The sequence below is a fragment of the Dendropsophus ebraccatus genome, chromosome 3 (assembly GCF_027789765.1).
Source record: "Dendropsophus ebraccatus isolate aDenEbr1 chromosome 3, aDenEbr1.pat, whole genome shotgun sequence".
Taxonomy (NCBI): domain Eukaryota; kingdom Metazoa; phylum Chordata; class Amphibia; order Anura; family Hylidae; genus Dendropsophus; species Dendropsophus ebraccatus.
This window is the reverse complement of record NC_091456.1, coordinates 22,839,705-22,855,406: the sequence shown is the minus strand read 5'-3', so window position 1 is coordinate 22,855,406 and position 15,702 is coordinate 22,839,705. Positions and strand designations below refer to the sequence as shown.

Below are 15,702 nucleotides of genomic sequence, written 5' to 3'. Positions count from 1 at the left end.
ACCTTTACCCATCCCGATAATGGAGGTCAATTGTTCTTTAAGTGAATAGTGGCATTGCATTCAGAGGACATTTGACCTCTTCCAGTGATAGCTGGAAGTATGTATCATAATTCAGTCCTGCAGATACGGTTATGGTTACCAGTATATTTTCATTCCATTTTCAGCCTAAAACAAAGGAGAATGAGGAAGAGTTGGAGCGCCATGCTCAGTTCTTGCTGGTGAACTTCAATCACATTCACAAGCGCATCAGAAGGGTCGCAGACAAATACTTATCTGGCCTGGTAGACAAGTGAGTATTAATTGTCCGCAAGCTTTACAGTAATAAGATATGGAGTTGTTCTCTTCGTCGATTGAAGTGTTCACTACACCTTTAATGTCTTTACTGTTCAATAGTTCTGAAAGTTCTTTGCTTTGTTTTTAGGTTCCCCCATTTACTGTGGAGTGGTACAGTATTGAAAACCATGCTTGATATCTTGCAGACATTGTCTCTTTCACTTAGTGCGGTGTGTATCTATTCCGGAAGAATCAATTCACAGTAAAGTATTTACAACTTACCACTGCCTGTTAGTTCTAGGTGGAATTAAAGGGGTATTCCCATCACTGCTTGTTATCCCCTATACAGAGAATAACAAGCTGATGACTGGGGGTCTGACCAACAATACCCTCACCAATCCAGAGAACAGGGACATAATCGCCCCCTCAATGAACGGAGCGCTCACCGCGGCCAATGTGGCCTGCACTCTGTCTATCCCCTATAAGGCGGCCAGACACTCCTTATTGGGTGGGCTCACACTAAGGAATCCATGCTGAGAAGCTCCCACGGATTCTGTTGCTTGTCCCCGCTCAAGGCAGCGTGCATTTCCACCCGACCCATAGACTCCATTCTATGCATAGGTGGATTACGCCATCCACCAAAAGAATTGACATGGCGGACGGCAGAATTTGCCTAACTATAGAATGGAATCTATGGGCTGGGCAGAAATGTGCAACTTCTCCGCACAAATTCCTCAGTGTGGACCCACCCTATTTCTGAATTCTAAATTATTGATAAGACTTTGACAAATAGCATACCTATACTTTCAAAAGTGTTATTGAGCCCCCTTTATGGTACACAGCCATTTCTTATACTCTCCATTTGAGAGGGTAGGACTGAAACTTAGCTCTTTGCCAGCAGTACTCTCACACCTGGACTTCCTTTCCCTTACTTCTCAGGCCAATAACCACACAGCACCTACTACTCTCTGTATACCTTGACATAGTGCACTGATTTAAACAGGCTGTGCTGTGCTGGGGAATACATTGCTATAAATGGTTATTGATGCATTGGTCTTGCAAAGCAAAATGGATTACATAAAGTAAAGGCTTAAAGCAGCCCTGGTCTAAGCAACGAACTGCTGGTGTTGGATAGTAGGAAAACAATTATTTACATAAGGAACAGCTGCTCAGAATTTTAATGCATGATAAGTGGGGAAGCCTTGATTTTCCTTTTAGCAAAGATTGGACCCTCTGTAGGTTTTTTTTTTTAGGTAAAGTAAATGGTTTACAAATATTTTATAGATCATATAGGCTATCAAGTGGAAAGAAATTATTTGAAACAACAATGACAACAGTAACCCAGTAAGACATAGGTTAATGGTTAATTACAGTACATGGCCTTTGTTGTCTTCTATTGTTATACTAACAAGTACAACATTTATAACTTATTATAGGACATTCACAAGGACCAACCGTTTTATGACATTCCAGATGCTCCTTATAGAATCACTGTGCCTGACACCTATGAGGCCAGAGAGGTAAGAGCATTTCCTTTCTTTGCTAATTCTAATGATACTGATACTGAATGTTTAGATTTGTGATGTTTATTAGTATTTAGTATTTTTTTCCCAACCAATATCCTATTGCATTACAAACATTAAATACAGTAACTTTTATTGCAGAGCATTGTCAAGGACTTTGCTGCTCGATGTGGGATGATCCTGCAAGAAGCCATGAAATGGGCTCCATCTGTGACTAAATCCCACTTGCAGGTATTGATGACGATCTTGGCTTTTGATTATTAACGCCTTTATTATCAGTTTAAAGGGAAAGATACTTTGCAAGTCTTACCTATGTAGTCATGGGGGTTGTCCTCAGGTGCTATTTCACGGCTGGCAGGAAAATCCTTTGGTAGTCATGCCTCCCTGGGTGCGTCTGTGCTAAGGAATGGCTCCTCTGTGACGCTACTGGCTCTGTAGGCAGTTTATGACTTAAATAAACACTCGGAGACACTGGCTGGCAGTGTGAGTGAGCAGGAGGCCAGGCAGCAGAGATTATTCACAAAGAAGAGCCAAAGGTTGTAAGGTGTGCCAGAGTTGATGCACCGACGCTGAGCCGCAACTCCTCTTTGACTCTTCATTACTGTACCATGACCAGTACCATACAACTTCACTGGTTATGATCATGTATTAACCGAAGCTAGGGGAGTTTCTTATTAAAAGGCTGGAGATAGCCCCTTCAACATGTTTCATCGCACCATCTTCAGGAAGCATAGCTATCCATGGCAATTCCTTGCGCAGCCCCTGAATGTTTACGGTTATAGAGGGAGGGACCTTCTTGTGACCCCAGAACCTTTCTACTAAGGCTACGTTCACACAGAGCAAAAGGGGCGGATTACGCGAGGAAATATCTCCGCCTGAAATCAACTGACGCTGAATTCCGAGCAGAATGTAAGCAGAATCCCTGCGTATTCCGCTAGGAAAGTGTTCAACTCGTAATCAGCTCTTGACAAATTCAGCGCAGAATACTGGAGGAATCCGCGCTGAATCCGCATGCATTCAGCGCTGAAATTCAGCAAGTATTTGGCGAGTAAACTAGACTATACCAGAATATATACTAGAATCCTCCTCCCCCTTTTTTCCCCATTTCCGCGCTGATTCAGCGAGTAATTTCCGCTTGTATTACCGCTTGTATTCCGCGCTGAATACGTGCGTATTCCGCGCTGAAACAGAAAATCAGAGCCCCATTGATTTGTATAGGCTTCCGCTAGCGGAAGAATGAACATGTTCATTCTTCTGGCGGAAAGCGGATTAGTTCAGTGCGGAAATTCCACCGTGTGAACTGCAGAGCAGAATTTCCATTCAACACAATGGAGATTAGCTCTGCACCTATTTTAACGGCTGAAATTTCAGCGCTGATTCAGCGCAGAAATTCGTCTGCTTTTGTTCTGTGTGAACGAGCCCTTAACGTTTTAACTTTTTTCTGTTATTTGTGTCCTTTTTGTTGATGGTTTAGGCTGGTTTAGTTAACATCTTTTTAAATTGCTTTCTTGTATAGGAATACCTGAACAAGCACCAGAACTGGGTATCTGGCCTTTCTCAGCACACTGGCCTTGCCATGGCTACTGAAAGCATATTACATTTTGCAGGCTACAACAGGCAGAACACAACTTTAGGGGTGAGTGACTACAAAGGCCTCTAGGCCTCCCACTGTGCAATGCTAGTTTTTGATCTACATTTGAATGAAGATGTTTGATATGTTTTACTGGCCAGAAACCTGTATAATATGGCATCAGTAGAATTGCATGGGGCCCTTTTAAAGTACCTCTTCTGATCTCTCATACAGAAGGTTGTTCTATTGAATGCAATACTGAGATTTTCTTTCTTACAAGCAATGCATGTATCGTATTTATGTCCCTTACAGAGTCCATGCTCTGTGCATGCGGCCTTGCACGTGTATTACTTGTGTGTTTTTGTGGCAGGTTATTTCATATTCACCTTTGTCAAGATAACACATGCAGTCACCATTAAGTATAACATGTTCAGTGTCCCATTTTCTGAATAACCCAACTTGTCTTGAAGATTGTGTGCCCTGTATGTAAATTTTTGCTATAATGCTCCTCACCTACTTGTGAATGGTTGACAAATATGTTCTAGACCAGGGATAGGGAACCTTGGCTCTCCAGCTGTTGCAAAACTACAGCTCCCATCATGCCCAGACAGCCAAAGCTTAAAGTGACTCTACCACCAGGCCCAGGCTGAAGCACTGGAGGCGGGCCGACCCACCCTTAATGGGAGGAAACCCTAGCCCCTCTATGATAGGGTTCTATTAATTGTAATGGAGTCACGTCATGGAGGGGTTGGAGTTTCTTCCCACTAAGGGTGGGTCGGCCGCCTCCAGTGCTTCAGCCTGGGCCTGGTGGTACAGTCACTTTAAGCATCTAAAGTTTCTCTGTCCAGGCATGATTGAAGTTGTAATTTTTCAACAGCTGGAGAGCCAAGGTTCCCTACCCCTGGTCTATGGTCTGCGCTATATGCACTATATTCAGAGATTCCGCATTGCATTGCCCTGTATCAGAACGCTTGTGATTTTACAGCATTAGGTGAAGTTGCTGGCTGATAAATAGGCCAAACATAGTAACACTGAGTTTCTGGAACTACTCTGAGAGATAGAGAGACTCCATAATACACCAGTCTGCGTTTCTCTCTCCCCAGCTGGCTCTGCCACCAAGGGGTATTCATGTTAAAGCGAATTTACCATCAGGTACATTCAATTTAAGTGTTGCACATGAATAGAACGACGATGATGCGGGAAAGCCGGTGCTACAGTCCTTTTGTTGAACTGTGGCCCGATTCCGGCGCAAGCCTATTACCAGGCACTGGCCAGGTCTGAAGCACTAGAAGCAGGCCGGCCCGCCGCCAGTGGAAGGAAACCCCCGCCCCTCTATGACGTGGCTCCATTCTAATGGAGCCTTGTCACAGAGGGGAGGCCGTCTCCTCCCATTTGGGGCGGGCCAGCCAACCTCTAGTGCTTCAGCCCTGGCTGGTGCCTGGTAATAGACCAATGACGTGAGCGGGAACCAGGCCGCGGGTCAAATAAAGGACCTTAGCACCGGCTTCCCCACATCAGCACCGTTCTGTTCATGTGTAACACTTAAAGCGAATATACCTCACAGGCAACTGAATCAAGCTCTAATTTGTGGACTGATAATCCTGATATAGTATTACTGCAGCGACTGAACAGACTTTTGTTTTTAGGGTTAGGAGGAGTTCTGTTAAATGCAGAGTGTGCAGCTAGCATCTTCCTGTCATACGTTTTGTCCGTTGCAGAGTGCTTCTTAGTGTGTTAGCATGCCTACTTATTTGTGTATTTGTTGTTCATTTTATTTCACCAACGTGTCACTTCACAATGTAACCCCATTGCCTTTTCTCCCTCTTCTGCAATGATGATGTGATCTCATTATCCATGTGTTCCTGTTGCCCCTGCCATGCATTGTCTGTTGTTGCCCTCCCCTCCAGTCTCCAGCTTCCTATCTCCAGGTTTGTTCTAACACTCACCATTTGCCACCAGTCTCTGCTTGTTTCTTCAGCCAAGGCAGCTCTTTTCCTCTTGACCATTTTCTCTGTTGGAGCATTAATCCACTGTTTTTTGGAATGAATGGTGAACAACGTTCTTCTTTCCTGCAGTCTGACCGGTGCATGGTGGCACTTTCCATGTGGGCTATGCTGGGTGTTCTACTAACATTGCTGTCTTATTACAGGGAACGGAAGAGAGCAGATTGTCGGGGGCCACAGCTATAGTAAATTAAAAAATGTTTATAATTTATTGCAGAAAGACCAATAACCTGTGTAGCCAGTGGACCATCCAGTTTGGCAGTATCGCCAAATCCGTTTTGAAGCTTAAAGCGAATGTACCATGAGTATATTCGCTTTAAGTTTTGCATATGGATAGAATGTGGTCACTGGGAAGCCGGTGCCGGGGGGCCCTTTTTTTTTTTTTTTGAACCAGGGCCCAGTTCCCGTGTACGGTCTATTCCACTGTCAGCGGGTGAAGCACTGGAGGTGGGCCGGCCAGCACCCAGTGGGAAAAAACTCCCGCCCCTCTATGTTGTGGCTCCATTAGAATCGCGGCACCGGCTTCCCCATGCTTAAAGTGAATGTACTGACGGTACATTTGCTTTAAAGTATGTATACACTTTTGGCAGTGAGTTTACAGTTTATATAGCTCTAAACCCTTATTCTGGTTTTTATACACAGTTAAATCACATTATTATGACCAGCAAGTAATAACCATTGTAACCACCATGTGCAGCACATATCACCTAGACTGGCTGGGAGTGACTCTATATGGTCCTGGTAGGTTCTTACAAGGATCTGAAGCTATGGTGACCATCTCTCAGTTGCAGGGTACGTGAAGGAGGATCCATAGGATAAACACAATGATCGAGGTGGTCAGTGGGGTACAAGTACTAGCCGAGGTAGCACTTGAAGTCTTAGTAAAGCACTTTTAGTGTCAATGTTATTGAAGTATTTTCACTTTTTACAGTTAAACGTATTAGAGAAGAATGACCCCACTCAAGGGGGTTCCTTTTGTAAAAACAGGAAATAAATTAAAGTTACAAAGTTGGGAAAACGGCACATATGTGTTCTCGTGGGAGAAATCGGTTGGGTCCCGTTAGTAAGGGGAAGAACGGTGGGTTCCGCTCAAATGTGAAAGGTTCCATTACCAAGAGGCTACATGGAGGAGGGATATTAGAGTTAGGTAGCCTGCAAAAGCTAGCCAAGGCTGCCAAACTTCATTATGTCTTTTAAAGGAGAAGTCCGGTGAAAATTTTTATTAAAGTATTGTATTGCCCCCCAAAAGTTATACAAATCACCAATATACACCTACTAAGGGAAATGCTTATAAAGTGCTTTTTTCCCTGCACCTACTACTGCATCAAGGCTTCACTTCCTGGATAACATGGTGATGTCACTTCCTGGATAACATGGTGATGTCACGACCCGACTCCCAGGGCTGTGTGGGCTGTGGCTGCTGGAGAGGATGATGGCAGGGGATGCTCAGTGTCCCTCCAGTACCCTGTGTCCCTCAGTGTCCCTCTGCCATCATCCTCTCCAGCAGCCACAGCTCACACAGCTCTGGGAATCGGGTCGTGACATCACCATGTTATCCAGGAAGTGACATCACCATGTTATACAGGAAGTGAAGCCTTGATGCAGTAGTAAGTGCAGGGGAAAAAGCACTTTATAAGCATTTCCCATAAAAAGTCTATATTGGTGATTTGTATAACTTTTGGGGGGCAATACAATACTTTAATAATAAATTTTGCCGGAGTTCTCCTTTAAGCGTTCAAGTATTTTCATACAACGTGAACAGACAGCGTGGGGGTTTTGGCTGCTATATGAATTCTGGTGGCCATAAAAACATATTGGAGTAATTTATGTTGTGGAGGGAAGGGTCTTGCTGGAAGATCCCATCCTCTCCAGGGAAGACAATAAGGATGTTATGCGTATTACCACATCTGCAAGGATGGATTCATTCCCACATTGTTTAACAGTGCCTTCCACATAGTGAAGTGGACCCAGGTAATGTCACGAAAACATACCTCAGACCATAACGCTGCCACCAGAAGCTTGTGTTTTTCCAGCAGTGGTTGCAGGGGGTTTGTTTTCTGATGTTTCACGCCTGACATTTCCATCCGTTCCATTAAGCCAAAAATATAAATCATTGAAGAAGACAACCCTTTGACAATATGGCTGTGTAAATTGAAGCTTTTTCTGATTCAGCTTAGTTGGAAGAGGTCCAGTGACCATCCTTCCCTCTGCTTTGAAGCAACGTACACAGTAGGGTTAGCTAAACTATTGTTTTAAAGCAACTCTGTACCCACAATCTGTCCCCCCCCCCCCCCAAACCGTTTGGATAGCGGCTTTTAATCCAAGATCTGTCCTGGGGGCCGTTCAGCAGGTGATGCAGTTATTGTCCTAAAAAACAACTTTTAAACTTGCAGCGCTGTGTCAAATTGGCATGGCCTAGAGTGTCTGTGCCCTAGGCCTGCGGCGCCTCTCCATAACAGGGGAGGAACGCTAGGACAGATCTTGGATTAAAAGCAGCTATCCGAAGGTACAAGTGGTTTTTGGGCAGATTGTGAGTACAGAGTCGCTTTAAACAGTCCTCTGGTAGCCCCTGGTTCATTTCGCTCACGTCAGAGGCGCATAGTGTTCCGCATTATTGCAGGTTGTCCACTAAGGCTGGGTTCACACTACGTTTATGCAATTCGTTTTTTGCAAAAAAAGAATGAAAAACTGATGAAAAAACAGATGCAATTGTGTGCATCCGTTTTGATCCGTTTTTCCATTGACTTCCATTATAAAAAAAAAAAAACTGATTTGTTTTTTGTTTTTTTTTAACGCACACAAAAATGTAGATTGACCACGTTTTTGTGTACGCTAAAAAAAGGATCCGTTTTTTTTTTTTATAATGAAAGGCAATGGTAAAATGGATCAAAACGAATGCACACAGTTGCATTCATTTTTTTTCATCAGTTTTTCACCATTTTTTTTTTTTTTTGCAAAAAACGGATAAAAAAAAAAAACAATTGCAAAAACGTAGTGTGAACCCAGCCTTTCGACACACTTTCATTCACCACAGCGGCATGTGAGCAGTTCACAAACTGCACAGTTTCATAAATATTGCCACCACTGGCCTGAAAGCCAAAAATCATCCCTTTTTGCAACTCTGATAAACAGTCCCTTTCACCCATGACTGCAATGAGGGATATGAGAGCAGACCGCCTACTGCACACCTTTTATACCCATTAAGTCAGTTCATGACCGGTGACTTCCTTCATGAGCTCTACGCTGCCAATGTCGAAAGTAAGAAATGGTCATAATAAAGTCACTCGACTGTGGATATATAAACTGTGAAATGGTGTTCAGAGGTGAACTTGTCTACATTAACCTGTGATATGGAAGATTACAATTAGATTGGTTTTATCTAATGGCAATAATATTTGGATACAAGTTTTTTGTGTTCACTCATTTATGTTTAAGGTCGAATAGCTGCCTCCGACATTGCTCTCTTTCACTCACTTTTTACTATCTGCATCTATTTTTTTTTTAACTATAAACTGGTGTAATGCAGAGCGGAGCTACCAGTCTTCCAGTATTACCAATAAAGTTTTCACTGCATTTTCAACAGCCAACGCAACTAACTGAACGCCCCGCCTGTGTCAAGAAGGATTATTCCAATTTCATGGCATCGCTGAACCTGCGCAACCGCTATGCTGGAGAGGTAAGCAGCCAGTAAAGTAGTGGAGAGTAAATTCATATCGCCCAGCAAATCCTGCTTTACTAATGCACTATATAACAATATTCCCTGTCCATTAAAGCCACCAATCGACCATCTTAAAGGTGCAGTAACCACCCTGAAAATGTCACTTTAATTGTAGATGTTAGATTTAAGTCTCAAGTAAAATAGTTGGTAAAGGGGGAAAAAAATCTTGATCATTAAAACTAAAATCCGTTATGTCACTTCAAGGTTTAAAGGGGTAGTGCGGCACGCCCCCCCCCCCCCCCAAAAAAAAAAAAATAAAAATAAATAAAAATAATAATAAAAAATAAATAAAAAATAGACATACACAGAAAATGTACTTGCCATCCCACCGGTGACAATCTGTGTTCGAATTTCCTGCCAGCCACATCCCCTCTATCTTCCGCCGCCGTCTTCACTTCCAGGTCTGGGTACAGTGAATTGGCTGGAGCGCATCACATGACTTCCAGCAAGCTCAGCCAATCAGGGCACCAGCAGGGGGGGAACGGGCCAGACAGCTTATTAACACACATTACAAAGTTATATAACTTTGTAATGTGCGTTAATTAAGCAGAAAAAGAAAAACGCGCACTACCCATCTTCCTCACTGCTCTGTGTGCTATTGAGACATAACAGCAGGTTAGATGTGTCTATCCTGCTGTCAGTTTCCCTTTTAAAGTGATGAAGTAGTGGCCAACCCCTTTAGGGTGTGTTCACACTGAGTAAAACTTTCCGCCGTGGAATCCCGCCTGTCTCAGTGTGTCCCCTGCTGCCGCCGCTCTCCGCTCAAAGAAGTGTCATGTCACTTCTTTGAGCGGAGGAGCGCACACTCTCCCATAGAGACGCTATGACACACTGAGACAGGCGGAATTCTGCCTATTTTACTCAGTGTGAACATACCCTTAAGTATGGCTGTATGAGAGGGTTTTAATTCCAACAACAGCCTTTGGTTTTTTTACCTTTTGGTAAGCATTTTGATGCTTATATCTCACAGCTGCCTATAGGCATACAGTCCGTAGCAAAGCAGTCTAATAACATATACACTAGACTTTGGCTGTAACAAAAATAACACAAAAATCCCAATGTTTCCTTCTTTTATCAGGTTGCTGGCATGATTGATTTCTCTAGAGACACTGGTCGGTCCTCTGATTTGAATAAGTTAATGCTGAAACATCTGAATGATGCGTTGGAATCAGGTAAACCCGAGACTTACACCCAAGTCATGTTCAAGCTCACAGCCATGCTTATAAGCAGCAAAGGTAAGAGCTTCACATGTATTTTAAAAAGAAGCAAGATGAAAATGTGCTGGGGGGTTAATCTCATAATTCTATATTCTAGAATGTGATGCTCAGCTTCTACACCACTTATGTTGGGCCCCACTTCGTATGTTTACTGACCATGGGATGGAGACAGCCATCGCCTGCTGGGAATGGCTTTTGGCAGCCAAGAATGGGATTGAAGTGCCGGTAAGGATTAGACAGGTGTATCTGAACCATGTGGTGAAAAAGTATCCTTAAAGAGAACCAATCACGGCCGAAAATCAAAAAAATTTTTTTTCCTTATTGGATGTATATTGTAACTTTAAGAATATTTGTAAATATAATCAATCATTTTTATTGCCGCGTTTTCTAATTACAGACGTTTTACTTTCCTGCCTCGCGCCGGCTCTTTTCAAAAGAGCCGGCTCGAGACAGGAAGCTCCCGTCATGCATAGAGGCAGCAGGGCTGGGCGCCGCCATCTTGATTACGTCACTTGCGTTCCCCCGCTGGAACGCAAGTACTGTAATCAAGATGGCGGCGCCGGACTTGCTGCACCAAACAAGAGGATTAGGTAAAGTATAAGAAACATACTGCAAAAGCACTCTATTTATGAAGATACAGACTGCCTTTGCAGTCTGTATCTTATACTTTACCTGATCCTCTTGTTCAGTGCTGGAAGGCCGGGCGCCGCCATCTTGAATACGTCGCTTGCGTTCCACCGCTGGAACGCAAGTGACGTATTCAAGATGGCGGCGCCGGCCTTGCTGCAGGGATCAAGAGGATCAGGAAAAGTATAAGATACAGACTGCAAAGGCAGTCTGTATCTTCATAAATACACAAAATGAAGATACAGACTGCCTTTGCAGTCTGTATCTTATACTTTACCTGATTCTCTTGTTCGGTGCACGAAGGCCGGGCGCCGCCATCTTTAATACGTCACTTACGTTCCAGCGGTGAAACGCAAAGTGACGTAATCAAGATGGCGGCGCCCGGCCTTCGTGCATCAAACAAGAGAATTGGGTAAAGGGATAAGATACAGACTGCAAAGGCAGTCTGTATCTTCATAGATAGACATAGGGAGAGATTACCTTTGATAATAGGGACAGTGATTTTTTGGTGATTGGTTCTCTTTAAATTTGTTGTTATAAATGATGCCATTATATTGGTCATTGTGCTGTGCTCACCCTAAACTCCTCATGGTTTTTCACAGTTCATGCGAGAGATGGCTGGTGCTTGGCAAATGACCGTAGAGCAGAAGCTTGGACTATTCTCCCCTGAGGAGAAGGAAGCCGACCCCTTGGCTGCCTCTGAGCAAAGCCAACCTCATCCATGTCCTCCAGAAGTAAACCCCCATTACATATGGATTGATGTGAGTTGCAATTTGTCAGCAATGGGGATTTTTACGCCGAAAGCAAATTCTGCACAGGCTGCCATCTACCCTAAGGCCAGGCCATCTACCCTAAATCCCTAAGGATCCTTTTACATTTAAAGATTTGTTGGCCGTGGGAGGCTGCAAACAAGCACTGATCAGCAAGGTCTGCCCTTATTTGCAATATCTTTTTAGGTTACAACAAATAGAGCAGTGGGACCGCGCGAACGATCCTTATATTGTTTGTGCAGCCCTGGGAACTGGCAGCATGGATATGCATATGTGCATCTCTGCCGTGAGTTTCCAGGTCACAAGCAGTGTATACTTACCTTCTGTGCTGCTACCGTGATTTGGCATCCCACTCTTCTATTCTGCTCTTTGGCCCGATTGAGATACAGCAGTGGCCGGAGGATGGGAGAGCTGAATGCCGGAGCGTGAATGGTAAGTATATACTGCTTGTGATCTGGAAACAGACAGCACATATATATGCTTATCTGTGCTGTCAGGTTCCCTTTGCTATCGGCCGCGCATCTCCCGTTTACACAGAAAGATGTGCAACCAATAACAGTAACTTTTGATGCCGGCTCTAAAGATGTGATCAGCTGAGGATCATGCGTTTTTCTGGTCCTTGGCTGATCGCTGTTATTTCTACACAGGCCGATTATCAGCCACACGAGCACTTCTAGGAACGCTTGTTGCCGATCGGCCCATGTAAAAAGCTCTTAAGGCAGAGTAACTTATTTGGGCACTCAGCACTTACTATTGCTCCACTGCACTATGCTTGGCGGATTTACATTGCTCAGTAAATGGCCGTGCACATAGGGTTGCTGGGAGATATAGGCTGTTCTCTGTTTTCCGATTAAAACTAACTTGTCCCCTATCCACTGGTGAGAGTCGAGTACAGCGCTCCACTCTTTCCGGAGGCTCCTTAGAGAAAGAATAGGTCACGTGTAGACCCGTGGCTCTATGTAAAATAAAGGATCCAGGGGCCGATCAGGAGATCACTGGGGGGCATGGAGGTCAGACCCCCACTTCCAGCAATCTCTTAACTGTTTTAATCGGAAAACCACTTTAGGGTAGCTTCACACGTAGCGGATCCGCAACGGATTTCACGCTGCGAAAATTCGCTGCAGATCCATTGCCAGTTCTTTCCTATGAGAATAAATACCGCAGCGCTGCAAGTATGTAAGTTAAACACCCCCCCCCCCCCCCGCTGGCCGTAGCATACATCATCTACTCCACGGTCCGGCTTGCTTCGGGGGTTCCCGGCTGGACTTCCTGCTCAGCCAATCAGTGGCTGCGGTGGGGCAGCACACTGGCTGAGCGGTACATGCAGATGACAGGAACCCCCTGAAGCAAGCTGGAGTGCGAAGCAGGTACAGTATTGCTCAGCCAGGGGGTTAACTTACATACTCTCAGTGGGATGTCAATGTGCAAAAAAAAAAATGTTATTGACTAAAGCAAAAAATGCATGGCACTCAAAAATATATTGTGGTCCACGAACGGGGAATGGAATGCATGAAAAAAGGGATGTAGATCTATCCTGGAGTAGGAGTTATGAGCAGGAATATGTGTAGCCCTGATTAGGACCATATAAATCCCTATACCAAGCTCCTAAAAAGCTTGAAGTATCTGGCCTCTGAGAGGCACCAGACCTTTGGTCGGCCAAGCATGGGCAAAATTTAAATCTCTACAAAAACCCTCTAGCCAACATCAAGATGGGTACTGAACGGGAGCATAAGAATGAACTAGGACAGTGATGGCTAACCTTGACACTCCAGCTGTTGCAAGACTACAACTTCCATCATGCCTGGGCAGCTAAAGCCATATCTTTGGTTGTTCATGCATGATGGGAATTGTAGTTTTGCAACAGCTGGAGTGTCAAGGTTAGCCATCACTAAACTAGGAGAATATAGTATTAGTGGCTATATATAGTGTCGGCCAAGATAATAGGGTGGCCCATAGGGTCGGAGTGCACCTTGTCCACCTGTAGGAAAAGTGACTTATGCAGTAATATTGCAACTCCTCTCCTCTTCATAGGAGCATTAGATAAATATACTCTATCGTAATTCAGGGAAAGGACTCTTGTAAGCAAAAAAACATCAGGACGATATTTTACGTACATCAAGAGGCCTGTTTCCGTTCATGGAGGACATAGTTTATAGCGACAGAGGGATAGCAGCAACTGTGTAATGGCTAGCCATGTTGTGTATAATTATTTGAATAATGTTGGTTGGTTTAAACAGATTAGAATTGCGCATTTCCTGATACAGTTTTTGTTTTTTCCCTTCTAGTTCCTGATGCAGAGGTTTGAAATTGCCAAGTACTGCAGCTCGGACCAGGTGGAGATCTTCTCCAGTCTGCTGCAGCGATCCCTTTCCCTAAATATTGGAGGTGCAAAAGGAAATCTCAATAGACATGTGGCAGCTATTGGACCCCGGTTTAAGTAAGCTGATGGTTCCGAGTAGGATAGAACACAGTTGAAGGATATTACTGTTTCTTCTAATAAGCAGAAAACTAAGCAAAACCAATTAGAAAAGTAAAACAACTCCATGATGACGTAATGTTATGAAGCATCTAACATTCTGGTATGTCCCTATGTTACATGAGGGGCTGAGGATGAAGGTAATTTACTTACCCTGTAATTGTTAGATATGTAATCGGGGCAGTTTGGTTCTGGCCCACCCTCATAATACGTCACTCCAGCGTTCAACAGCATCTGATGAATATTCATTAGGAGGGCCGGTCGGCAGGGGCGGATTGGTGCACTGTGGGTGCTAGTTTCGCCCCCAATGCACCATTTACATATCTAACAAACTACAAAGTTCCAGAAAACATTGCTGAGAATCAGCATCCCCCACACGCATGCGCTATAGAGAAAAATCAGCAGGTAAGTTTCCCTTAGGCTGGGTTCAGACTACATTTTTGCAATCTGTTTTTTTTTTCATCCGCTTTTTGCAAAAAAAAAAAAAGGATAAAAAACGTATGCATATGTGTGCCTCCATTTTGATCTTTTTTTCCATTTGAATTCCATTATAAAAATGGATCAGTTTTTTTACGTACAAAAAAACCTAGTCAACCTCTATTTTGTGTCCGTTAAAAAAAAAAAAAAAAGGATCCTTTTTTTTTTAATAATGGAAAAACAGATGCACACACGCATTGTTTTTTTTTCCATCCGTTTTTTGCGAAAAATGTAGTGTGAACCCAGCCTTAAACACGATGGATGTAATTATAATAAACTAAATGTGTCACCTAGATTTTTGCCAGATCAGTGGCAGATACTAAAACGTTTTTTTCTCTCATCCGTTTCAGTTTTTTGGTTGTAAATTTTTTCTTTAATTTTATTTTTCTTTACATTACTATGGGGGTAGCCTTATTTCCTGCGCTACTGGTCGGCTTTGTTATCATAATTTAGGGGTAAGCTTTACAGTAGCTCCTTGGACCACTAGAAACAATAGACAGGAGGGGGCTTATTGACTTTTATGGAAAAGTATATTGGCAAAAGTAGCATCACTTAAAAAAAAAAAAAAAAATTGTCTTTTCTTATTACTAAAATATTATTTAAAGGGGTTGTCCGGCGAAAAAAAATTATTCACAGAATAACACACATTACAAAGTTATACAACTTTGTAATGTATGTTATGTCTGTGAATGGCCCCCTTCCCCGTGTTTCCCCCCACCCACGCTAGACCCGGAAGTGTGGTGCATTATACTCACCGCATGTCGTGTCGTCCACGGTCTCCGATCGTCAGCAGTGACGTCTTCTTCGGGAGCTTGGCGGATCTTCCCGAGTGCCGGCCACCCTCTGCAGCGTCATCCGAAGCTCAGCCGCGATTGGCTGAGCATAACTGTGCTCAGCCAATCGCGGCTGAGCGGCTGATGACGCGGCCACGTCATCAGCTGCTCAGCCGCGATTGGCTGAGCACAGTTATGCTCAGCCAATCGCGGCTGAGCTTCGGATGACGCTGCAGAGGGCGGCCGGCACTCGGGAAGATCCGCCAAGCTCCCGA

General features: G+C 43.9%; 1 protein-coding gene across 5 annotated transcripts in view; it reads left to right on the top strand.

Annotated features, from left to right (window-relative positions):
• The window catches only part of PI4KA (phosphatidylinositol 4-kinase alpha), a 114,720-nt gene that overhangs the window by 77,537 nt on the left and 21,481 nt on the right, over nucleotides 1–15,702 (top strand). For 3 of the 5 annotated variants that reach the window (XM_069961112.1, XM_069961111.1, XM_069961114.1), the window contains exons 25-35: nucleotides 165–289; nucleotides 422–503; nucleotides 1,710–1,793; nucleotides 1,938–2,027; nucleotides 3,313–3,432; nucleotides 5,274–5,294; nucleotides 8,953–9,045; nucleotides 10,166–10,322; nucleotides 10,402–10,529; nucleotides 11,534–11,692; nucleotides 13,987–14,138. In XM_069961112.1, coding sequence (XP_069817213.1) covers nucleotides 165–289; nucleotides 422–503; nucleotides 1,710–1,793; nucleotides 1,938–2,027; nucleotides 3,313–3,432; nucleotides 5,274–5,294; nucleotides 8,953–9,045; nucleotides 10,166–10,322; nucleotides 10,402–10,529; nucleotides 11,534–11,692; nucleotides 13,987–14,138 — 1,211 coding nt within the window. The remainder of the gene's footprint in view (nucleotides 1–164; nucleotides 290–421; nucleotides 504–1,709; nucleotides 1,794–1,937; nucleotides 2,028–3,312; nucleotides 3,433–5,273; nucleotides 5,295–8,952; nucleotides 9,046–10,165; nucleotides 10,323–10,401; nucleotides 10,530–11,533; nucleotides 11,693–13,986; nucleotides 14,139–15,702) is intronic. The other 2 variants (XM_069961113.1, XM_069961115.1) reach the window with 1 other exon arrangement.